This window comes from Amblyomma mixtum, chromosome 3 (assembly GCF_055824585.1).
Source record: "Amblyomma mixtum isolate Tamu chromosome 3, ASM5582458v1, whole genome shotgun sequence".
NCBI classification, from domain to species: domain Eukaryota; kingdom Metazoa; phylum Arthropoda; class Arachnida; order Ixodida; family Ixodidae; genus Amblyomma; species Amblyomma mixtum.
In genome coordinates this window covers 309,084,967-309,110,789 of record NC_143014.1, presented here as the reverse complement: position 1 = coordinate 309,110,789, position 25,823 = coordinate 309,084,967, and the positions used below count along the sequence as shown (strand labels likewise).

Genomic DNA, 25,823 nt, shown 5'->3' with positions numbered 1-25,823 from the left:
ATTGCTTATCTGATCATATTACAACTGGTTATTTCAGTGCTGTATCGAAGTATCGACGATACGGTTTCGAGTACCTCTATCGGAAATCAATTTCGTTTCCTTATCTTGTATCGGTATCTGAGATATAACATATTTGATACTATCGGGTATCGGTATCGAATATACATTTTTGAAGTATCGCGCCTAGCTCTGCTAAATACGCCCTGGGTGCCCCTCTTCGAGCATTGGCCCTCTCCTATATGGTCAATTTTGGCCTTTAAGCATCAAGGAGGCCGTGCAAAGGGCATTCACATGGGTCGAATGGTCGATCTGGTGAGCTCCCAACTATTGTCATGATAGATGAATATGAACAATCCACTCGGAAGTCTCTCGAAATCACGGCCGGTGGCTTTCATAACACTCATGTGCCGTTGGATGGCTGGCTGTTCAGTCATTATGGCGTACCTGCAATAAGAAACAGTGTAAAAGGAGCAGCAGAGATCACAAGCTACCCAACACGTCTTACATGTGAAGGGAAACTTTTACCTACAGTAATGAGCTCGGCATATTCTGTCTTTGTTTTTAGCGTAGTGGAGAGCAAAGGTGCAAGGAATTGGTTGCACTGTATTTTGGGACACTCGGCTAACGGAAAAGGCAGTGCAAGGAACATAGTCTTGGTTTTTACCTTACCTAGTACCTAATTTTGTACAGCCGACAGTGCTCACAGACTGGCTGAACGGACCTAAAATTTGACAGGTCTTTGTCCGAGGTCAGGCTCTGGGGGCCTTTTTCCGTCCAAGTAGAGTGCTTCAGCACAACGCCAGATGGCGAGGCATTCAAACGAAGGAGCCAAGCTTTATTCCATGAACTCGTTAGCCGCAGTTGTCTTGTGTGTTGTTTTAATTCCATCCCTTATGTCTTAGATATTTAAACCCCTGGATATAATAAACATATTTTTAGGTAATCCTTAATCTTTTCACCTACCAGTCACTTCAGGCTTATCGTGCCAGGTAGCAGAACGTGCTGTGGCTCTATACTTTAACTAGCCGCTTAAAGATAGGTTCTGAAAAATGAAAACTCCATGAAACTTTCCAGGCATATATTACACAAAGAAATGCAATCCAGAAACACATTCATTGAACATTCCTTCTTAATCACCAACATGATAGTTGCCTTTATAAGCCGCTAGAAATGCAAGATTCATCGTGTGGATGACTATAACGATGGATGCTGTCAAGGCTAGTGTTGTGCACTTGAGATAATGAAATTATTTTGTTTTCACGGGCACTTGCTAATTACCTGCTACTAGTTTCACTGCTTATAATGTGGTTTCCCGTCCTTCCTGTGTCAGCATCTATTTCTCAATATTTTTTCAGCAGTCGTGAAACAGACTGGCAGACTGCAGTACGAGTTGGTGCGCATGTTCTGATTGAGAAGGGACGAAAGACACGAAACATGACATACTAGTGAACCCAGTATGTCTTTTAGTTTTTTTTTTCTGGTTTCCTTTGCAACCATCACGTTGAGTAATGAACCAAGTGGACCAGTAGACGACTTGCTACGTTCTCTCAAGCATTCTGGTAATAAAGGAGCACGCACATTAAAGATGACTGCATGACCAGGCTGGGAAGTCACCATCTGTCAGGCGTAACATGTGACAGGAGTCAAATAGTTTCAGTGTGGTTAAGACTGTTGCAGTGCTTGCGCTTCCACACAGCATCTCGAGTTCTAAATGTGCTTGAAATTCTAAATGTGCTTGAAACCAGTGCGTGGCACCAGTGGGATCAGCTACTGAAGAGGGCTTTCAACTGGTGTAGGTCCAAGTTTTGACGTTGTCTCAACGATTTCAGCGTTTTCAAGCTGCCTTGAAAATGGAGAAGGAGAGGGGGCATCAATCACAGATCCAAGCGTCCTTATCCTGGAAGGGCGTCTCCACTGCTGTGGCATCTCGGTACATCACATTTCTGGTGAGGGTTCCTTGTAGCCAACACTCTTCAGTAGCACCATCAGCTTTAGTGCGACTGTAATGCGGCTACAGACACCACTTGCATCAGCTCGACAATGACATCTAGCAGACAGCACTGACTCACAGCCTTTGAAACTAAACTTTGTAAGGCATGGATGTGTTCTTTCGGCTTGGGAAGCATGTGAACTTGAACTCAGCAAGCACTACACCAGGCCGGCAACAAATGCAACTTCATGTCAACCTCATGTCAATTTCGAGCACTTTTCAGCCACTGCTATACGATAATACAACGATTTGTTAGCCTTCCATTATCAAAATGAGAAAATTATGAGAGTGGTGGATACAATGTACTCGCTGAAATCTGCACAGGCACTTTTGAAAAAAAAAAAGGGAAAATAGCGGCTAGCCTGAAATTGCAATATCGATGATGTGTGGAGCTCACAAAATGCTATTGTGAGTCTTTCGTTTTCAACTCCAACAGTTCTTTGCTGTAGCCTGATTATACGCTAGTTTCGGTAACAGAAGCGCCAACCTGCACTATGCAAGGAAAGAACTTCAGAATGAGAAAATTTGACCGCGCGTCCTGAGGTCATATAAGCGTAGTGACAGTGAATTAGAGCACGGCGTAAAATGCGGGCGGTATTAACTCGCACTACATGCAAGCAATCTCTTGTATCCTGCAATATTTCCTTTGCAGCTCGGTTTAGTCGCTCGCGCAGAACGATGCACTGCACGCGATTTCAAATTGCCAGGCACGAGCGCCCGGTCGCGTCGCATTTTCGCGCTGCCTTCGTGCATTAAAAGACACTAAACACGCCAGGCTTGTAATACGCAGAAGACATCTGCCGCGGTGCTTGTTTGCCCTGTGCGCACAAACGCGTTTCAAACGCGTTCTCACCGAAACCACCGAGGAACATGAGATCTCATAGTGCTGCACAAAATCAAATATGTACTACCTGCCTGCAGGATGAGTGGGCAACGCGCACGTTCAACGGGTCGCAGTAATATCTCCAAAGAAGCTTGTAGCTGCGTTGAGAAGTGCTGCCAGACCGGGCGTGCACACAATGGACGTCATAGTAAAGATCCAGTCGCCTTTGCGAAAACCCGTCTGGGACCATTGCCAAATCCCTGGGCCATTGCACATTCCTATTTGCCCCTGCTTTCAACACGCAGAGAACATATTCCAGATGCAGCGTTGGATGTGGCGCTTGGGCGTCGCCTTTGTGGAACCGCTACGCACTGCCAAAGCTGCTTTAGGAAGAAGAGCCTTTTTCCAAAAAAATGGCGAACGACGCAGTACAGAGTCGCTGATAATCCTTGAAATATCCCCAGAGTGAATATTCTAATGGTCCACTAATCGCACCTTATGATCTCGTTTTATTCGTAAGCAGTGGACGGCAGGTTTGGAATGATTACAAGGGCGCTATAGTACAATTCTTTTCATCCGATAACATTTAGATTCTTGCCATCTGTCTGACGGGTGATTCCACGACAGTCAAACTGCCCAAATATTTCAAAATTTTAGTATTCTTGATTGCTTTATATATTTTGCACGAATTATTCAGTAGGCCAACAGTGAATTTTGTTTTGTGAAAATGTTAATATTTCAGGAGGAAAAAATTGGTAATCACGTCTTGGCAGAGGCAGCGTTTTCACACACAGTTTAATTTTGCAAATTTGCATTGGCGCAAGAATCCAGATATGAAAGACATGATGGATATATTTTCTGTGCTAAGCATACAGGTCAGAGAGAATATGTCAGGCTTATTGCCTCCATTGTGAGAGAGTGGCCGCTTACTAGAAGATATATCGAAAACGACATGCCTCGAATGAGGCTATATGCAAGAATTTTTTTGAACTCAAACATAAAGAACATCTTCAAATTTGCACAATAAACAACCATCGAGGTGCTAAAAGACTGTGCCGAATTTCATTGGTATATATTACAGGGAAGTACAAGAAGTATTGCCCTTAATCTGGCATTTTCGGATAAAGGTAGTGGTTTTCAAAAATCAAAAGAAAAAAATTCCATTCCCGATTTTGCTTAAAACTCCTGCAACAAACCTCTTGCAGTAGTCGAAAAAGGATACGAAGGAACACGTTGCATAATTCTGTTGCATAACAATGTTACCCAAGCTCAAACTTGTAGCTTCTCGAGCATTGCCAGGAGCGCCAAAATGAAGCAGCGGAAGCAGGAAACCATCCCTCCGCTGCTCTAAATTCTCCCCAAATCCTAAGACTGAGATCTCTTCCGTCAAAAAAGTAAATACCTAATTACATTTTTTTTTTTGGACAAACACCCATCTGTGACGTAATCAGGATCCGGTGGCGCCTCTATTGGCAAGTGCGGGTAACAGCTACGAATGCATTTAATGCATTTAAAGAAATGTTTTGAATGCAGTTTTATTACTGCACAATGCATCTATGAACCTGTGCTTGCCCCAGGCAATCGCTCTGTCGTTCCACTCCAGGCATACCGTGGCCAGTTTTATTTTCTAATCTGCGTTTGATTTAAATATATATTTTGGTTTCTTTTTTAGCCACTGTTCATTTATTCTGATTGGTTATGCTGGTTCTATGCTAGATTGTTATAGGTATGCTGGAGTAAGCATTCCTTCAACCTATGTAGTATCTTCTTTAAGCTTCTGCCTATCACAGGGACTCCAAAATGAGTAAATGAGGTCCTTCTTCATTAATAAAAGACTTCAAGAGCCTATAGTACAGAATGTGGATTTGTGAAACGTCTCTGGCAAGCACTTAACTGTGATGTTTCAAAAATACTGTTGGCTTTGAAATCACGTTGTACACTTCCACCTTCCTTTCTAGGATGTAGTCGGCTTTTTAAAATGAAAGACAACGTAACAGGTGCACTGTGCATTCAGAAAATTATATTGAGAGCTTTTGTTTACATGTATTCCTATGGGCCACATTCACAGTTGCTACCCGCACTCGGCGATAGCGGCGCCATCGAATCCTGCTTACGTCACAGATCGGTGTTCATATATGAAAAGTAATTAGGTATGCTCTCTCTTGACGTAAAAGATATCATTCTTGGGATTTGGCGAAACTTTAGAGCAGTAGAGGGCGTGTTTACTGCCCCTTCATTTTGGCTGGCTGTCGATGCTCAAGAAGCTACAGGTCTGAGCTTGGGTAATATTGTTGGAAACAATATAATGGAACATCTTCTTGCGTATTATTTTTCGCCTCCTTCAAGATATTTGTTTAAGAAATTTTAACAATTGGAGATGTTTTTTTCTTTGATTTTTGAATAACACTACTATATTAAAAAACAACAGATTGAAGGCAATGTTACTTTCGCTTCCCTATAATATCTAGCAGTGAAAGTCGGTACGCTCTTTTAGCACCTAGATACTTATCTGTTCTGTAAATTTGAAGAAGACGTGCTTTATATTTGAGGAGGAAAAAATTCTTGAAAAGAGCCTCATTTGAGACTTGAGCCTTTTTCAACATTTTTTCTATGAAGTGGCGGCAATAAGACTGATATATTCTTTCTCACCTCTACTTTTAGCAGGCAAAATATATCCAACATGGCTCTAATATCTCGATTCTTATGTGACTGGAAAGTTGCGCAATTCAGCAGTGAGCGAAAACGCTGCCTCTGCCACGACGTCGTTTATAATTTTTCCACCTGAAATTCAAGCATTTTCACAAAACGAAATTCACTGTTGGCCTACTGAATAATTCGTGCATAACAAATAAAATAATCGTGGAAATTAAAGCTCTGAAATATTTAGGCAGTGTGATCTCTCGTGGAATCGCCCTGACCGAATCCAGCGACAGCGAGGGCATCCGACAATCGGTGCGCAAAAAGAATCAGGAGGAAAAGAAAATGTTGTTAAATCGTTTCATCACCACGTCTCCTTCTCCGTGAACACGAAAGCACCATGTCATTATACACGCATGCCGTAATAAGATCCGCAATTACAGACTAATCAAGCACAAAACTCGTCATGCTTGAAATGTTCCCGTTGGTCATGTGCGCTGAGCGGTGTTTCATGGTATTTACATAGGCCTTTCTAGTCCAGGCACATCATCTCATTAGACATACAGGAGGAGTGCCTGATAAGAAGTGCGCCCTCATGGTTCTAGAAACGTTCCACTAGAGGAAAGAAACTTTCTGTTCCAGTGTTCTCTCTGTATCGTTCGGCACCAGAAAAAGCTAGGCGCGGTTTAACTGCTGCTGTACCTGGTTAAATAGCGAAAGCTATGGTGTATCGGGCAAACTATACGCGGCTTAGCGTCTGTAACATTGTGTGCGTTACGGACACTGGATAAGCAGCGCGCCCACCCTGCCACCCTGGCAGGTGGCAGTTATTGGCGAGTTTTATCACCCAATGAACGCTGCGGCCCATTCCTGCAGTGCCGCGTGTCTGCCACAACGTTATCAGCGTTAACGCAAGCAGGTCACATCTCTCTCTCCCCACCCCACGTACCTCAAAGCGCGATTCAGGCGTCCACTGACCCAGGGAGCCAGTTATGCGCACCTTTCCTTGAAATCATCGCAATGCAAAACTATTTCAACGCCAACGCTGCCGCTCTTCCTCGGTTTCGTAGCTTAAAACGCCCAGGGGGCCAGTTATGCACTTTCCTTTCTTTTGCTTTATCTGAAGGTCAAATGAAGGTGAAATCTGAAAGCACGGTGACCTTGACTTTGCCCAGCGTAGTGAAGCTTTCGCTTCAAACTGACACAACGACAGCGTCTCTTCTATACCGCTAGCCCGCTGACATCCATGTGACACCGCTCGATGCAATTCTACAGTATAACTCTGGCAATGCGCCAGCGAAACACTCGGGCAACGAAGCAGACGACGTTGTTCAGCGCACGCCGATCCTTCGTGTAGTAGTCCGTGTCGCTGCCGCAGTGTGGCGTCGATGTGGCAGAAACCGCCAGTAGCAGAAACCACCTCGATTTTATTCCAGTGCGCTGCACTCAGTTGACTAAGCGACAAGGTGTTCATTCGCATTATAAATATATTAGATATGCTATTATATGTTTTTGTTATGTTAGTGGCTATTTATTGGTAGAATAAAATAGCAATGGAAGGAAAAGATACTGCTAGCCGCGGCATCTGCCATCGAAACGTGAAGCACCTGAGCTACGGCTAGTGGACAGGGAGAGAAGAGGAAGAGGGATAGAAATGGGGGAGCGATAGTCATTAAGAGTTCCCAACACCGCTCTCTGTGAGCTTCCACGTATCCTTCTCAGCTTTATCAGTACGCCAGCATAGCTAACATTAAATCCTTTTTCTGGCTTCGTTTGGACCACGGTTCATCACGTTTTTCGTCTTCTTTCAGTAAATTAATGCGGAGCCCTTTGTGCCCAATCCTAATGTCGCCGTCGCTATACACCGAATTTGCCTGTTTTCTTGCGTGCAATTTTCAACGAAAGCATTAGTGCTGTATATTTGTTCAACTGCGTCGCTGAAAAGAAAATTTCCTGTTCTCGCGTTGTTTAAGTTCATGATGTTCCGAAGAAAGAACTAGCGTCCCTTCATAAGCATGCAATTGCGGAATCCACGTGAGCGTTCTAACTAAACTTGCACTTCCGGTCATCACTGCTCAGACAAAATCTGTCGTTAGCGAAAATCACGAGTATGAAGCTTTTTAAAATTCGCCTGCAGCGCAGAGCAACAACGAAGGTAGCAGATACAGGCTATCTCAAATTAACTGCTAATACTGGGCTGCAATATTCGGCAATTGATACTTGAAATCTGTACTGACAAGACGCAATTTCTGCCCTGACGGCAGACCATTATACCTAATTGCACACTATGCTTTAAACAAAAGCTAACCACTATAATCTGAAATGCCATAGAGTCGCATACAGCTGACACTGAAAAATAAAAGCAGGACGTATCCCGCCGCATATCCCGCTGCATAACGCGCATTAGGCAAGACCTGTGAAAAACTTTTCAAGTTAGGAGTGATAGTGAAAGAAAAGAATTATCGAAGAATACAGCAACACAGGCGAAGAGGACACATGCATTCATTGCTGCGGACGGGTTGTGAACATTGCCAGGAAACATGTTCAAGCAGCTCTGAAATGCATGGCACAGTTGTTTACTCATGCCAGAGTAAATTCAGTGCGAATACTCTGGCCCAAAACTAAACCAAGACAAAGGAAGGTGATAGGCCCTTGAAGCTCTATGTACATGAGAGCACTGGCGCCCCCAAAGTGCACAATCACTGGTTAGTCTTGTCGTAACCAAGCATCGACAGAGCAGCCACAAATCTGCAAGAACAAGGCCCTTCAAGAATGAGTTCAGATGCTTGGCTCAAAGGCAATGATGTTTCAGCTCTCAGTCCTTCATCCTCAATTCACTCAAAAAAAAAAAAACTGCAGGCATAGAGAAGCATTCAGAAATAGAAAAAAAAACAAGAGTGTCACAAAAAAAAAATCAAGGATGCAGTCTCCTTTTTTTTACCTGTGAGGGTTGAGTCAGACGCATGCCAGGTGGCAGTCATCGCGGTTCGCTTAAAAAGAGAAGCACCGTTCCGCGGGATTTAAGGCCGACTCGGGGGGGCAGGCAAAAGCGTTCGCAAAATGGGGACAGGTCTTGAACAGCGCGTTGCAGTCAATCAAGCCTGCGCTCTGCAAGCTTCGCGCTCGGCACATCATTCGGCAGATGGTGAGGAAGAAGACGGACTCCTCGCTGTGGTCCCTGCTGATGGGACGGCGCCGCTCCTGCACTTCGTTGGCCTCGTCCTCGAGGAAAGCCGAGTAGGCGATGTTCAGCGCGGCAAAATAGGTGGCGCGCGTGTCGTTCTCCTGTACGGTGAAACAGCGCGGTACCTTGTCGGTCGTCGAGTTGCTGAGCGTAGAGCTCGCGTTGGACAGGACGGCGAGAGACGGCCGGTCCAGCGCCTTCAGTGCCTCAGCCACGATCAGGAAGCCCAGACCACCGTAGAACATGGCCGGCGTGCCGTGAGGATAGTAGAGGGGGTGCGCCAGCGCGCTGGCGGCGACTGCGAGCTCGTTCGTAATGGGGTCGTAGGTGACGGGTGACGACGACAGCAGCCGGTGCATGCCGGTGGACTCGCGATGGAAAGCAGTGTTCACGGTGCGCTGCAGGCAGCGGTGAGACTCGATCCAGTACTGCACGTATGAATCCTTGTTGGTCGGGTAGCAGCTGTAGGCTTTTTCGTTTTCTTCGTCGTTAAAGTATTTTCCCGGCGGCCAAATCTGTACCTGCATAGACTGGTACCTGGCCATGGCGACACGCTTTGGCCCGGACTCGAGCTGCGACGAGTTAACCGTCGACACGAGCTTCTCTATGAGCCCACCAAGGGCGAAGTTCAGCCGTGTGGTGTCGCTGGGCGAGATAGCCATCTTGATGTGCAGGGCAGAAAGCAGCGGCCTGAAGACTTCCTCTACGTACAAAGTGCAGTAGACGGGTACGTAGGCAGAGGAGTAAGTCTTGCCCCAGTGGACGATCTGCAGCGGCGTCCTCTCCAAGGTCAAAAAGTACATCTGGATGAACTGCCAGGACAGGTGGTAAACCAGCTGCTCGTCGCTGTACTTGTTGAAGAGCAGACCAATCGCCTCGAGCAGAGTGCTGTCACCGACAACTTGGTCGCCGGAAGGAGGGAAATGCTCTTTAGGAAGATGCATCTGTAGTTGCTCTAGCCAGTCCGTCGACGTGAGCCGTCCTTCGAAGGTCGGGGTGTTCCCCACGGGAAGGACAGTGACCAAGCTGCGCTTTTTCTTCAGAACGTCAGTAAGCACAGTAAGTATGTCGGTCTGCTCTCTGGCGGTAGTTTTGATCTGCGTCGCAGGTGGAATGGACGTGTTCCCGTACAGAGCTGTGTAGTGGCTCATCCAGTACTCCACGTAGCTGTCCCGTTGCATCACATACCGATGGTTCATGGCGAACAGCAACAGGACGTCGGGATCACCGGCCACGATAAAAAATTTCATGTGTTTTTCAGAAACCATCCTGACCCGGAAGCTGAGCCAAAATGTCATCTGCCAGTTGTAAGCCACATTGATTAGCAGTCCTAGAGCGTTTGCGCCCGATCTCTCTGGCCATACAAGGTTTACCTCTTTCAGGAAGGCAGCGAAGAGGGCAGCATCGGCAGCCGTGGCATCATCGCGTTCTTTCATGCACGCTTCGTACATCTCCAATGGTTTTTCGGCAATTTTGATCGGGTCTGCTGCCCGACGCAGAAGAGGCAAAAAGTTGTCCACCCAGTTGACAGCCACCTGCCCGAGCGCTGTGGCGCCCAGTTCGGTGTACGTCTGCGATGGCGTCCAGGTGGTGCAGATGTGGCCATCGAAGTCCGCGCATGGGCTGAAGGTGTTGTTGATATTGTAATCGAGGAAGAGCGCGTGGAGCCGGCAGTCGTCCGTGATGCACACCAACTGCCTCGGCCGATGGCTGGGCGTTGCGCGAAAGAGGTAGAAGAAGGCCACAACAGTCACCGTCAAAACAATGACTGCGCACGTGGCCAGGCAGACCTGCTTCACCCTCGATGTCGTGATGTCGTCTTGTTCCGTGCCCCGAGTCCCAGTTCCCTTGTCCTGCATGGCCGTCAAACAAATTTCGGCTCAACATCCGGGCGCCTCGGTTCTACGCGTTTGTGGCTGTGAGATCGCGGCTTTACGGCTCGTCGTAAGCGGCGTGTACCGGCGGGTAGTGCTTTCTAAGAAGAGGCTAATCTGCATGCAGAGACGATTATAGTCATAATTTTTGAAGAGAAGGGACGGGGAGTAGACTAAATAAATCTCCCCATTTATTTCAGCTCCGAATATTTTAGTTCTTCATACTGATACTCTGCAGCTTGGTTTGGTTTTGACCTTGGTGCAAATACCTGTTGATTCCGTGCCCTTTCATGCTCTTGTATTTCGCACCGGGTACGCAAACTAAGGTAGCGTTACGCTAGATGCGTATGCACCTGTACACATGCTGCACTCTGGCACCTGCTGTCAAGTTGTGCCGGCACAGAAGGTGTTTAAATAACTTTTCTTTCTGAAATGAGGAAAATCCAGAAACAGAAACTGAGTCACCTTAGGTTGTAATGGAAAGCTCATCCATAGACGTTAGTCTTGGAAAAGCTGTGAGAACGAAAGGTGCCCAGTAACCCCTAGAAAATCTGTGCGCAAATTTTACGTCAAATCAAAAATGGCCCTAATAGACTCGTGAGATCTATCTTTGTCAGCTTGAACCTCACAGGTCGTACTGCTTCGAGCGTGGTTTCATTTATTTCTCCCCCCAGCGCTACTTGCTCATCGACTGGGAAGGATACGAAGATATTGGCGGTAGATCTGAGCCCTGAAGACGAGATAACGATGGGATCATTAGCCCTTTCGCTGAAGAAGCAAGTGATGCGCTTCTGCTGCAGTTAACGTTATAGCGTTTGGTTGCGCTATTTGGCAGTGGCTTTAATACAAGCGAAATAGCACAGGCAGACAGGAAACGATAATACTAGCCGCTGTCCTGTCGTTTTACATCCTGTACGTGTCTACCGGCAGATGCGGACAGAACGTAAAGCGGTATGACCATAATGGTAGTGCTCATGACTTGAGAATGCTGAAGGGAAGTAAAAAGTATTCTAGATTCATACATACTAGCAAGTTTACTTTTCATCTGCCGAAGCATGAGCAAGCACTGAGATAGAAAGTTGTCACCTTAGTGCTTGCCACAAAGCCTGTTATTCGCATTTACTTCCTTGTGTTGAAGAACAGCAGTGCTCCTGATTGCACACAAGGAGTGTTGCAATTGTTTCTCTACTGCATTCTCAGCATAATCATTTTTAAGCACCACGTGAGTATACTGAGCTCGAAAACAAATGTAGGAAAAGTTTTCTGTAAAGATCTGGTTCAGATCCAGCATTTAACATCAAAGAAAGTCGAATCCAAAGTTAACATGCTGATATGGACTAAATTATTTGCATAACTTCTCATTACATGGTGGTGTAAAGCGGCTCTAACTAGCATGTAAAGCACATCATATGAAAGCTAACATAGCGCTGCGGTTTGCGCAGATAACAAACTTTCGTGTTTTTCTCGGTTTACGTTTAGATGGATTTGGCTCATTTCGAAAAAAAAAACTTAAAATAACAAAATAGCGCCAAGTATCACCGCTGGCCAACGCGCACGACACCACGACATTTTAAAACGCGGGTTGGGTCCTGGCAGTTATTGCATTTGAGCAAGAAAACGTCCAACAGCCCATCAGAGGCAGCCAGCGTAAACATCCAGATATCGCTCGATGCGTCACGCCTGGCACCGCCGCTCAAAGGAATGGAGATGTTGATACTGCTTCCACCCCGATTCTGGGGTACCATGGTGACGATATTAATCTCGTCACGGCGTGCGCTCTTGGGAAGCCATTTGACGGTGACAGGCGGGCGACGACATCGCATGATGGTGATGGCTGATTGGCATCGCATGGTCGGCTCCCCAAACTTCCTCGAACTTTAGAAATTTGTGCAAACGCGTCAATTCCTTTCCGTCTAATTCCTTTCGGGAACGCGAAGACGTGCTGAATTAAATGCCGCGAATAGTTAAGGAAAGTGTGCAGGCCCCCGAAGCGGTACCGAGGGTACTGAGCGCAAGGAAGTACCGTGGCTCCATTTCTCGGCAGTGCCCGCATAACGCTGGCATAGTGGCATTACGTGTGTCGCTCTCCTCCTCCGCAATGCGTCCCAGGTCGTTTAGGTTTCGAATTCATATATTTATGGTCCCATTTAGAGTCCAACTGAGGCCTCTTCGCCAACAAAGCACTTTTCTCTGCGAATGAGCAGTCGAATAATAACATGGTAAGTTTTATCCGCCGGTAAAACGGTGCAGCGACCAACATTCCACAGCCATGATTAAACACACGTGTTTCCACAGTTATGGACAACACTGAAGCTGCTACGCCAGCAGTCGGAGCTATGCGGACACCAGGTCCCTAAATCCCGAGGAAATGATTTCTACGTGGCAGGTGCAGAGCTGTGCAGAACGCCAAATCATATCGATGCATTACAAATCAAATGCGGGTCAGTCGATTTCGGTTTACACGGCAGATTCGATGCCGTTCGACTGCTGCTTTGAATTATTTTAAAGCAGGCGAATAGGGTAGTGGGGACGATACAAGGTCTTGGCCAACCCACAGATCCCGTTAAACGCTTTGACTGTAAAGTTGTATCTCCTTAGGCGTTGGCTGCTACTTATTCAGCAGCTTAGTGACAACTCCATGAACGAGATCTTGTTCTGTGAAATGCTTGCTGCACACACGACAGTGCAACCTCGCTTTTGTGCCCATTCTCAGTGCAAATAACCATGCTCCTCGCAGCCTCCCATCTTTCGGAACGAAATCAGAGCTTGCTACGACGCACGATAAAATATGCAACGCAGGAACTCGCCAACAGAAAAAACGCGAGCATTGCCCTTTAAGGCGAAAACCCTTAATGGCTCATACTGCCGTCTGTTAACAAAGCGTGTCACACCCGTTTAACTCGGGAACTAAAAAAGATAGAAGAAAACCAACGGTTGCTTCAGATAGGGGAGGAAAAAATGGACCTAGAAGCCAAGTTTGAGCTTAACTGTAGCTCAACTGCAGCTTAATTAGTCAATTATAGGCAAAAATGTCGAAATTGCATCGAAATAGCGCGGACCTCGATATAGCCACGGGAAAAGTGTGATGTCACATCCACCGGAAGTCGTCACGGCATAGTGAAAATTGGCACAAAATGTTCGGAAAAACGTCGGATTTGTGTCAAATTAAATGAAAAAATGTGTAATTACGCGTAATTAACACTTAAGATCCAAAAGATGTATAATTTCGGTATCGATATAGCCACGGGAATGATGTGACGTCACATCCACCGGAAGTTTCGGTTTATTGGGGTTTAACGTCCGAAAGTAACTAGGGCTATGAGGGACGCCGTAGTGAAGGGCTCCGAAAATTTCGGCCACCTGGGGTTCTTCAATGCGCACTGACATCGCACAGCACACGGGCCTCTAGAATTTCGCCCTCATCGAAATTCAGCCGCCGCGGCCGGGATTGAACCCGCGTCTTTGGGGTCAGCAGCCGAGTGCCGTTACCACTGAGCCACCGGGGCGGGGGCTATCCACCGGAAGTCGTCACAGCATATTGTCCTCGGCTTTCGCCTCTCAACACTTTAGTTGCCAAAGTGTCCTCGCAATTTTTTAAAACGCATATCTTTTTCTAGCTCCCTCTGCTCAAGCATCAAGAGAAGACATGTGATCCCCCCTGCGGCGCAAGATCGACGCTGACGCCGCTCGCTCCAGTGGCGAAGCTCACGCCCAACTACCTCCGACGTAAACAGATGGGCAGGTTGACAGAGATCCTACCTGGCGCAGACATTGGCCGATTGCGAAGTAATACGCAGGGGCATCGCTTGGAACGGTCTCTTACCGGATTTGCAACCTTTTACGAATATCTGAGCCTAACTCCTACAGAGCCTGACGAAGAACTGTCTCCGCTATTGCATCTGGTGTTCCTACCCCTTCATTTATTTTTCACCTACGGGTGTATCCCAGTCCAACTGTCCGCCCTTCGCTTATATTTACTATTGGTTTAAGCTTGCTGTGCGAAAGCTGTGGCGACCCGGGCTTGTTATTTTCAGTCTTTTTAGGGCAGCTTCAACTTGCGCAGTGTTCGCGTCTGTGGGTCTACAGACCCATAAACAATTGTTTATGGCAATGGTTAACCACTGCCGCAACGAGAAGAAATATACGTGCATGAAAAATATTTCAAAATTTTCTCGACCTCCTCGCTTCCCCCTATGCAAAATGACCGCGAGAGCCCGGCAGCCCCAGCCCTACCGCACCCACTCACCCGTTTACAAGGGTCCACGTGACCAGGTGGTCCACCCAGACCGCAGGTGGCACGTTCTCACTGGCCAGGAATCGTAGCGGACAGATTGACGGCGTTAGCACATTCACTGACAAGGGATGGTGCGCGACAGAGTATGGTGCTAGGCTAGTAAATGCGCGATGGTCGAAGCGAGAATTGACCGATCTGCCATTGCCGAAATCATAAGTTCCGGCGCCAGATGAGCTCTCCGTGGCATGGGGGTTGTATGGACGGGTCAGGACAGAATTATATCGGACTTACCGCCGGCCTGATAGTCCCCAAACTCGCCGCCGAGTCAAGGCGGCGCCGAGGAGGCGCAGCTGACAGCGACGGCGTCTTCGTCCCTTTGGGTAGGAAGAACTTCTTCCTAAAGGCTGCCCGGCTGAGTCGCTCCCTCTTCGGCGGGTGCTCCAGGACCATGAGCGTGTTGTACAGGTTTTGAAGCTGGTCCCGCGTGGGCGTCAGCGCTCCCCTACGCTCCCGGGCTCCGCCGAAATCGAGCACAGACTCCGAGCTGTAGCTCGGAGATGCCGCAGGAAGCGCCGGCGCCATTGGCGTTCGGTGGCCCGCTGCATGCCGCTTCCCATGAGAAGGCGAGTCATGGAAGACCCGTGTAGAGGTGAATGTAGCGTGATGCGACTGCCCTCGGCGTTCGGGCGCTTCCAGGCTGGTCTTGTCCAAAACGTGGCGCTGGTACGACGCAGCCAACGCTCCTTTGTATGCCCTGAACTTGTCTTCTTGCCTGACAGCAGGGCTGTTGTTGCCAGAGGTCTTCGCCGATGTAGATTGCGCGGCCGTGTTAGGCTGCATCGAAGAAGTGGAAGTGGCTGGACGCTTCGAGGTCCAGCCGCCCTGGACGCGTCTGGGCCTCTTACCAGTCGTGTCCCTTGGGCTGCTTTCGAGTGTGTGCTCGTGCAGTTTGGCACGAACAATGTAACGTGGTCCGTGCGACGACGTTGAACCGGAGGTCGCAAGGGTTGTGCTGCCGTCGTCGTTGTGCTGAGCGCCCCGCCGTGGTTCCTCGCGTAGCCACACAGAAGAAAGGCTTGGCAGAGGCAGCTCTGATGGGAAGTCGAAATCAGACGGCGGTGTACGTTCTCGCCTTCTCTTGGGGTTACCGCTGGTGCGACGTGACTCGTTCTTGGGCGGCCGGGACGAGTCCTGACGCACACCTGCAGTCACATCTCGTGTCGGGTCTTCCTTCGGGTCTGTCTCCGGAGATTCCCGGACGTAGGCCGCGATTGGTTTCGAGCGGCGAGGAGTGACGCTGGGTGGCCGGGTTCCCGGAACGGCGCTCGTGCTTGGCTGCTGCCCGGCGGTGTCCTCGGGAAGCGATGCCATCGGTTGTGCCCCAGTGACGGTTACTATGTCCCGGTCGTCCGCACGGGTCTTTTTGTCGTCGTGGTCGGGCTGGTCCGAGGGTTTCTGGCTTGAACCGCCGTCAGCAGATGGTGCAGCAGCCTTCCGGTCCATGTCTCGTTCTCTGTCGTAATGGGCCTCGGCGCGCAGCCGATTGCACGAAGAGCGCGCGCTCGTCGTCTTCTGCTCTCATCCGATCGTGCCGCGAGATGAAGCGGCACGTGAGGAACACCGATAGAGGCAAGAAATAAACTTGTGCCGGAGAACGCAAAACTTGATTAAGCCGAAAAGGTCGTCACTTCTGACAAATATTAATGAGAAATGCGACGCAGCAGTCATATGAAAGCAAGTTGATTTTTCAACCTTGTGGGCGCCGTGCAAGGGCCTGTCCTACCGGCAGTTGGGCTGTTTAGGCAGAGGGATCAATGAGCAAGTGTGCCTTGCCTTTTTTCATCTGCCTCCTCCCATCATCATCATTCCCCATCGTGATCCTCTTTTTTCTCCTCTTCCCGTTCCCCAGTGCAGAGTAGCAGGCCAGATGTTCATTTTTCAGGCCAACCTCTCTGCCTTTCCTGTCAATAAACCCTCTCTCTCTCTTTTTAAGCAGAGGGCATCCATTCAAAGGAAAATTGTTAAGAGCATGCGGCTAGCTTAATCCCGTCAATCGCATTCATAATTTTTTCAATCTCACATGAGCTTCATTGAAATAATAAAGGGTAGCCATATTTCAACAAAAAAGTAATATAAAGTTATCTCGTGGCGATAGCATATAGATAGTAACCGCCGTCGGTATGCTGCATGCATACAGAAGATACCCGTGAGTATTTCCGCCGATCTTTTTTCTTATATTGTCACGTAGTGGTGACTGCAGTCCGGCGAACAGGAAAACAACGAGGATGTCTTCGAAACGGAACTCTTTATTTGGGCTGACTTGCGCCCGCAAAAAACTGAATCACTCGGCGGCGGCACAAGCGTGCTCGGCGGTCGTCGAACAGAAAGACCGCCGCTGTCGGCTGTGCTCTTTTTAAAGCTGATAGCGAACATTTGAGATAAAGCTTTAGAAGTTACTAGAACATTCTGGCGCAAACTAGAATCGGCTCTGTCCGGATGCGATCAATCGAGATAAATCTAGGCGCGTCTTGTGTCACAAACGAAGCGATAAAGCGGCGCGTCGGCAGCCTTGAAGCGTGAACAAACAAATACTACAAACGAACGCTACAAAGGTTCGCGGCAATATGTTTACCCCTCTTAGAGTTCAAGATCACGTCATCAGCAACTTTTCAGCCAGTCGAAATTGTGGTGCTAGCAGGAATCAAGGTCTACTTTATTCAGATCACGCAATTGCCATCGTCACAAACTTGGGCAAACAGCTGAAGAAGCTGCAGGCAATAGCCTACGCAAACAAGGCCTCTGGACGTATACCTGCAGCCAGAAACGTGAAACTTCGCCATGAAAAACTGTTGTTTCTCGTCCACAAAGCGCGGTTGGCTACCCTTGATGCAGGAGATATAAAAGAGAAGAGAGGAGACAAGTTGAGTCCGTCGTGTTTGTTATGTGGATTCCTGAAAACGAATCGGCGGAAACTTTCGACGAAATCCACTCAATTGAAGGGCATATGCGTCACTGTCTTCCTTCAGAGTCCCACCATCGTGGCTGACACCGCTAGCAGCTAATGCGAATTTCTCCTTCAGCATGTTAGCTGTCGCAAACGAACATGTGTTCCGCGTGTTGCGCTCTGGAGTCGGGATATCCTCGCTCTGCAGCTGACGCATTAAGGGGAGTACTAGGAAAGGCGTCAGCGGCTATTCAAGGAGGTGCACTAAAAAGGAATCTAAACTCGTCTTTTTACCGCGGGAACTCGATCTCCACGTTCTGAGCATTCCTAGCAGCGCCGAATTATTGTCCTGTGCGGCCGATTTTCCTAATTTAAATCGATTAAACGTTCCGGCTCCCGCCTTTTTTTGAACTCGCCGCTGATGGTAGGAGGAGTCAACCAACCTTTCAGCCAGTCCCGTGTCGGCTTGCCGCTCTGCCATCCGGGGAGTGATGCGTAACGACCGGCGAAAGCAGATTCCACGCTACCGTGGGCCTAATTTGCAGCTATGTAGTCTCTGACTGTATCTATTTATTCACGGAAACCTAAAAAACAAAATAAAAGCGAAAGCCAAGCCATTACGCGACTGCCTGAAAGGCACTCCACGCGTTAGTTGACTGCTCCTACCTTCAGCGGTGAGTTGAAAAAAGGCGGGAGCAGAGACGTGTAATCCGATTTAAATGATGGAAATCGGCCTCATCGGACAAAAACTCGAAGTTTCTAAGAAGGCTCGCAACGTGTAGATCGAGTTTCCGCGGTAAAAAGACGAGTTCAGATTCCTTTTTACTGCACCTTTAAAGGGGCTGCTAGGCTTAGATTCTTCAATCATCTAGAGAAATATTTAAGGGAGATAAATTGGATTGATGCGGATGAAATATGGTAGCATGCTTCTTTCAGCCGCAAATCTATTCCAGTTCTGATTCCATTCAATTTCGACTACGCAATTACGCAAAATCTATCACATTCATAGATTTTGCGAGTCCTCGCACCACTATCGGCGCATTTGAGCAGCGGTCAAGTGATTTGCCACTGCCCCGGCAGGTGGCTGTTTCAAACACAGCCACCGGTGGGGCTTGTGAAATTCAGGTTGACCTTCCCGAGCAATAAGAGAATAGCAAGTTGCAAGCCTCATTTCAGCATAGATAGTTCTTTGTGAGACTCTTATATTCTACGACATGCGAAAGAGACCGATAACGATTGTTCAGATTCTCTCCTTCCTCGGGGCAAAGTCCTGGGGCGCATCTGTGCACTCGATGCTTCAACTGTACCGTTCGCTGTTCCTGCGATACATGCGGTATGGCTTTCATATTTTGAACAAAATTAGAAAGACAAACCTTGAGACACATCAAAGTGTTCAATCGTAAGCTCTACGAATCTGCCTTGGGCTACCTTAATGTGCCTCAACGGCAGCCACTATTATTGTCGCTGGGGAGCATCCTCTTACTTCATACATTGCTGTTGAAACCATGAGAACACACATTCGGCACCTCACACGAGTTCCGAGTCATCATCTTGCAGCTCTTCTCGTACTCAGACCACATACTGCATTTGCAAAAGTAATTCAAGCTCATCATGCCTATCTACCTTCGCAGTTCATCCATGCTTCAAGGCCACGGTCACCCATATGGAGTCTCCATGAACCTCGGGTACACCTCTCTATTCCGGGAATTACTAAGAAATCTGGTTTACCAGTGCCTGCTCTCAAACAAATGCCACTGCATCATCTGCATTTTAACCACAAACACTGCATACACGTCTACACAGATGGCTCAGTTACTTCAACAAGTTCTGCTGGGTCTGTGGTGATGCCTGCCAGGTCTATTCTAATGAAGGTGAGGACTACCTATCTCACCTCTTCAACTAGTGCAGAACTAGTTGCTCTACGGGCTGCAGTTCAATTCATCAGTCAGGAGTCTGTAAATGACTGCACAGTTTTCACCGACTCTAAAGCAGCCCTTCAAGGCCTGCAATCTGCACTACGCCGCGGGTCACACGAGCAACTCGTTGCAGAAATCCGCAAGTTGTACCATGACGCCACATTGAAAGGACATGACATAATTTTCCCGTGGTTTCCAGGCCACTGCGGTATTCATGGAAATCATCAGGCCGACGAAGCTGACCGTTCTGCCCACAGTGAAGGAATCCCTGTCATTATCCCTGTAACGAGAGCTGACGCAGCGTGTGGGCTTTGTTCCTTGAGGCTGGAGCTCACACTTTCAGCGTGGAACACGGGAGAGTTTTGCAACCGTCGCCTCAGGGCATTGGACCCTGGACTGCGCCTCCGTCTTCCATGTGATGTAGCGCGTCGTGAAGCAACATTACTGTGCCGTATGTGGCTCGGCGTTGCCTTCACGAGTCAGTATGCTTTCCGGATCGCGATGGCCGACAGCCCTTCTTGTGTGAACTGTGCCTGTGAAGAGGCAATCAGTCATCTCTTGGGTGAGTGCCCTGTCTTCGTTAACGAAAGACGCAGGCTGCGTTGTTCTCTGGACCGCTTTGATCCTCGCCTTTTACAGAGGCCAATATCCTCGGTCCGTGGCCACAAAAGTCGACTACCATCAAGGCTTAAAAGGCAGTGTTTTGTTTTTTACGAGAGCTGCCTTGATTGACAGATTGTGACTGTGTTTCTCCTTCCTTCTCTGTTCCCTTTTTAATCCCCTCATTCCCTTCCCCAGTGCTGGGTAGCCAACCAGAAACTTTTCTGGTTAACATCCCTACCTTCCCCCTCTCTGTATCTCTCTCTTATACTCTACACGCAGGCCTGCTGCTGTGTGGGTTATTTTCTTAGCCATTTTCATTTTTGTGAGTAAGTGTCTTCCAGCTTCTTTCTCTTCTCCCCTACAAGATTAGAAGGGAAGAGGGGCAGGAGGAGAGGGGGGGGGGGGGTTCACAGGTGCAGAGAGAAAAATCCCCCTAACGCCATCCAGAGATGGAGGCTTCACACAGACGCCGAGGCTGCCGGACAGTTTTCGCCTTCATGGCTCTTCTAATGTTTTCGCATAAAAACATAGGGGACGCTTAAATACATTACATGTTAAGAATGCGTTAGCATTAAAGTCTGAAATCCGCTCGGCCTGCTCCTCCTCCCCCTTCACTGCTGTTCGCCGCATGCGCTGAGCCTGTGCAGCCGCCGGTACTCCACCTTCAGCGACGTACTTCGGTGGCCTCTCTCTCCGCTTGCGGTGCTTTTCCACAACGGTAGAAATACCGGGAGCTGATTCGGACTCCATTTCGACTTGATACGCGTAGTTGTCTATACACGTCTAAATGCAACCAAGCACAGCTACCAACTGCCCCGAGCCCGCCACCGCGCTCGGCAATGTCACGCGACCAGCGCACCTGCCAACTGCCCGCGCACCTGCAAACATGGCTATGTCACGTGGTCTCATGACGTCGCACACCGCGGCGACCAATCAGAGCTGGGCCATCTCACGTGACCCTGTGACGACGTCACTGTCTCGACCGATCAGCGCATTTTATGACTAGCCACGCCTGCTCTGGAAACGACCTGTGGAAGCCTTCCAGAGAACTACGCTTGCTCACTGCGCAGTTTCACCTGTAGATAAATCGTGGCCGATCTGTCCAGCGCTCACTGTGGGCAAGATGGTGTGGGTGCTGTCCACTTGAGTAGTGTGATATCTTCGCCTGCGTTTGTGACGAACGAAAAGCTGGCTAATTGAAGACACTTTGTATTTTCAGAGAACATTTGCGCAACGCATGCGGATGTGGTACTTGGGATTGCGAATCCATCTCTTCGGATCTGGAGAGCGCTTCGATTTTATCAAGCTACCAGCCCTGCTCGAAGAGGAGCTCTCTCCTTATTTGAAAACGATATGATTCCATATTTCTCACTGCGGTACGAAGTCTCCACGCCATGTAAGTACAGCTAATTCCGTAACAATGCGCTCATAGTTCTAAGAATCCTAATGCGCTTATGAGAGGAACAGGTTACGCTTGCGCTAAAGCCGTTGTTTTTAAAAATTTCTATCCTCAAGTGCTGCCTCACGAGCCACTGAAAAGAATGGCATGCAGGGCTCTTTTTATAACCCAATTTTTGTAGCCCAGCCTGAGTAGGCACGTTAGTCGCTGGTACGAACCCGATGTCACGCTCCTGGCTTTCTGGAAGTTTTAGCTGCTACACACATGTCTGTTTACTGCTGCTTAATGCGTTTCTCCCTCTTTTCTTAAAGCGAAGTTTCGTCATGAAAAGCAAATGAGCACCGAGCCGGGCCGATCATCAGAAATTTATAGCGGGCCACGGTCGGGTGCGGAGTCCGGGCCGAAGTAACGGCGAGGCCGGAACTGTATGCCCAAACAGAATTTGAACCAGAGTTGTAACTACACCCAGTGCTGTGCTCTTCATTGTCCTCTTTCTAGTGCGTCGTTGCTTGAGTGAGTCGTAATATGAATATAGTAGTGATGTGCCCTTTCTCGCGTCTTTTCTCGTGCTTTGTTGTTTAGGTGTGTCGTATTATACATTATGTTGATTTGCGGTTGTTTTTTTTTTCATGGTCTGTATATCGTTCACGTACAAAGAACATTGCTTCACTGCAATAAATGCCATGTTAAAAAAATGGCGTAGGGCTCTAATGCAGTGGCCAGCGAAGCTGATCTGTTCGCGCCGCCCCGGAGTGGAAACCCACTTCGGAACATATTTTAGTTTTCTTTCTTTCCTAATGATACAGGCACTGCCGATGAGGTCAGGGGGTCACGTGGTGGTTTCGGTTCGTTTGCCGTGGGCGGTAGGTCTACGTTAGATTTTGTTACTTTCGCATTAATAGCATGACGCCTGACACCCAAGCTGGACCCCATGACGGGCGCGCGCTTCTTCCTCTGTGCTGAGCAGGGAACATTTTCCCTGTTTCACGCAACCATCTTTGCGGCCACCGTCCCTGTCCTAGACCTAAGTCCAAACCGATGAACGGCACAGTGGCAACTGTGCCTTTTTGTCGCCTCCTCGGTGTCATACGGAGCCCACCGAGGGCCTTCGTGCACCCATGGTCCGTAAGACTTGGCATTTGCCCGGAGGTGGGTGCTTCGAGGCCAAGAAGGTACCACCTTCTAAGCACCCTCCAATGGGTGCGCCTCCGGACGCATTCCGAGCACGTAAGGTACCCGGAAGTTGCCCCAATCTGCTGTGATCCTCTAGGGGCGCCGGGAGTTCTGCTCACCCACCCAACACCATTCCTTACAGAAGCGCCACCACGCACCCAACCACCCATCTACTAAGCTCCACACTACACCAGCTGAGCCGCTTGGATAGGTCCCAAGTTCTACACACGCGCGCGCACACTGGCCATGGCTTCTTCGTCGAATGGGGCGTACCATGAACTGCCATCTCGGGAGAGGTCCGTTCTAAAGAGGCCGTACGTCAGTGTGTATGTAGAAAGCGTCAGCGGCAAGCAGCCGCTACCTCCACGTCAGATTAGCGACCAATGACGTCTCTCGCCGTATCTTTTAACTCGGCCTAGTTACTGCCGATAATTATCGTACTTTAAAATCGCCGCGCCGCGGAATTAGAAGAGTGGCGCCCAGTTCTGCAACAAAAGGGTACAATTTATTACGATGTTCGACATGAAACATAAGCACGGATTGTACGGTTAGCACTTGGACAGGTTAAAGTGGAGCCAACAAATGGGCATTTCTTACCCAAGCGCCTTCAAGTTCTGCCGCTCATCTGAACTCTCAGGTCAGTAAACGAGGCAAGATGTCAATTCAGATATCAAATGATGACCGAAATTCAGGCCGACAATATCCCACTCGTTCTGTTACTTTCTATATTGCAGAGACGCCTAAAGTGTATAATCTTGTCCCTGACGATTCTTAAAGCACCGCAGATTGAAAAAGTCTGGCTGCATTTGCAAACTTACGGGGCGAGCGTTTGCCCGCTCTGATATCGCCCGAAGCCAGGCGCCACTGCCTAGGCTACCTGCTTAACAAGTCCCACAACTGACGCGGTGGGTAAGTACTATCTTGCAAAACAGTCGCCGTTTAAAATGTTTGCGCTGTCACATTCCTTCATCTGAGGGACTGAATTTGGCGCAGGACTCAAAATTTATTCCGAGCTTAGAACCTACTCCCTTCCTGTTTCATCCTAATCTCATCTTTAAGAAGGCAGAACGAAGCAGACACGCGGGACGAGAAAGAACACGACAGCACAACGGGCACAGCCGTGTTTCTGCGCCGCTTTGCCTTCCTAATTATGATGTACCAACTTGCCCGTGTATCCGCCTTAACGCAACTAATATCAGAGGCTGCCGAATTAGGAAAATAAATCGACGTTCCCAAAGTAAAATTGAGAATCTGGAAATTAAGCAATAATCGCGTCGCTATCACCATATGCGTCTCCCATTATGCGGGACCACGCTTGTCGTAGCTCTGATAAGAAGTGCGCAAGCAGTGAATCTTTGCTCTAGCGTCGCCAAGGGTCGTCAAAAAACTAAGGCGCTCTGAGCCCGTCCACTGTTCTACACTCGGCCACAAACTCCGCGAAACTCACGGAAGTGAAGCGCTTGCAGGCAACGCCGTCGTCCGAACTCACGCGTCCCTCTAGCCCGACATATTGTCGGGGGTCTTTGAGAAGCTTTCGCGGATCCCCCCCCCCCCCCCCCCTTCCCCCCTCACCATTGTGTCACTGCACGTTCCTGGACCGGCTTTCTTCCGCCTCAGAACGGCGGAGATGACTGCACCGTCGTGGCAATCTGCAGGCGATTGTCGTCCGCGCGTTTTCGTTCCCCCGTTCTTTCCGCTGTCGTCGAAGCTGCCTCAATAGCAGTCCGCGGATTGGTTCCTTTCGTTCTGCTTTCATTGTGGGGGGGCTTCTCGTGCGTCGGCAGTCTCTCTGCCTTCCGAAAGGGCATCGTGGAAACGACGTCGGCGGTGCCCCAAAACGACTTGGAATGAACAACGCGACCCAGAAGCGCGGCTCAGTTCTCGGCACAATTAGAAGAGTGTGGCATAACGCGGCTGGCCAGAAGGGAGAGGACAGGCTGTGTATTTTACTCCTGGTAACACGCTTGCAGGAAAGAAAAAAAAAACATGCGAGTTAATAATCCCTCCTCTCAAAAGAGTTGGTGTGTATATTATGAAACAGTGACTCATTTGTTGCTCATTGACAAATACGAGTTCATGATATGCAGGAAGTCTGTAGACTTGGAGAGATGTCGGGAGTAGTTTGCACTCGACCCGCAACCCAGCACTGAACCTTGCGCTTCCATCGCTGGTCGAGCGTGCCAATTTGCCTACCTTCGCCGGTAGACTTTAGTGATCTTTTGTGCGCGCAGTGCTAACGAAATCAACGACACCGAGGAAATGATGGCCGCCGAACGCGCAACCGGGCGGCATTCTGCCCCTCTGCAAAAGAAGCAGGTCGATTGTTTCAGGCGTCAAGAGTGCATGCACGTCTTTTCTTCGACGGTTCCTTATTTAGGGCTGCGACTGCAATATTAATGGCTTACTCAAGAAAAGAGGGAACATTTATAAAATAACCCTTCTCAGCATCCGTGCTACCGATGTGGAAACGGCGCTGCGCATAGCGCAATAATAATAAAAAAAAAACTCACGCTCTCCGCAAGGCCATTTCCTCTGCTATTCCGGGCCACCTGAGTGGGCCAAAACGTGACCGCGCGGACCCTCCCCGCTAGCGAGCTTCCATACAACTGCTCGCTGCTGTGCACGCCGCGTGACACGGCCGTGAGTAAGGTCGGCTTCATTTTCATCCCTGGACTTCAAGTTTTCGCGCGGCGCTTCCTTCAAATCTATCTTTAGCGCGATTCAACGGTTTCATGGGCTGTGCTGGCAATATTCTAGGTCTCGCCCTGGAGCACTTTTGTATTGTTAGTGTCGCTTCAGTAGTTGTCTTGTCTTTTGTAAGACGTGTGGCATCCTCCGTCGGAGCTTAGCGCTTTCGTCTTCGCGTGTTATAAGTGCATGCGCGACACGCAGCCGCACGTCTTGGAAATATTTTCTATTTCTTCACCGATTCCAAAAGCTAAACCCTGAGTTCTTGCCCGACGGTTTGCGTCACCTGTAAAGGAAGGTACTGACGGGCGTACTCCACGGGCGTAGCGAAAATAGCGCCCTTCCAATGCCGTTTTTG

The 25,823-nt window shown here is 48.7% G+C and overlaps 1 protein-coding gene across 1 annotated transcript; it reads right to left on the bottom strand.

The window, feature by feature from the left end:
• Positions 1-8,441: 8,441 nt before the first annotated feature.
• On the bottom strand, positions 8,442-16,245 carry LOC149355557 (uncharacterized). Its single transcript, XM_089576135.1, has 2 exons — positions 15,034-16,245; positions 8,442-10,487 (listed from the first exon to the last, which is right to left on the bottom strand). Exons 1-2 carry the CDS (start codon positions 16,243-16,245, stop codon positions 8,442-8,444), a joined length of 3,258 nt encoding a protein of 1,085 aa, XP_089432261.1.
• Between the last annotated feature and the right edge of the window lie 9,578 nt (positions 16,246-25,823).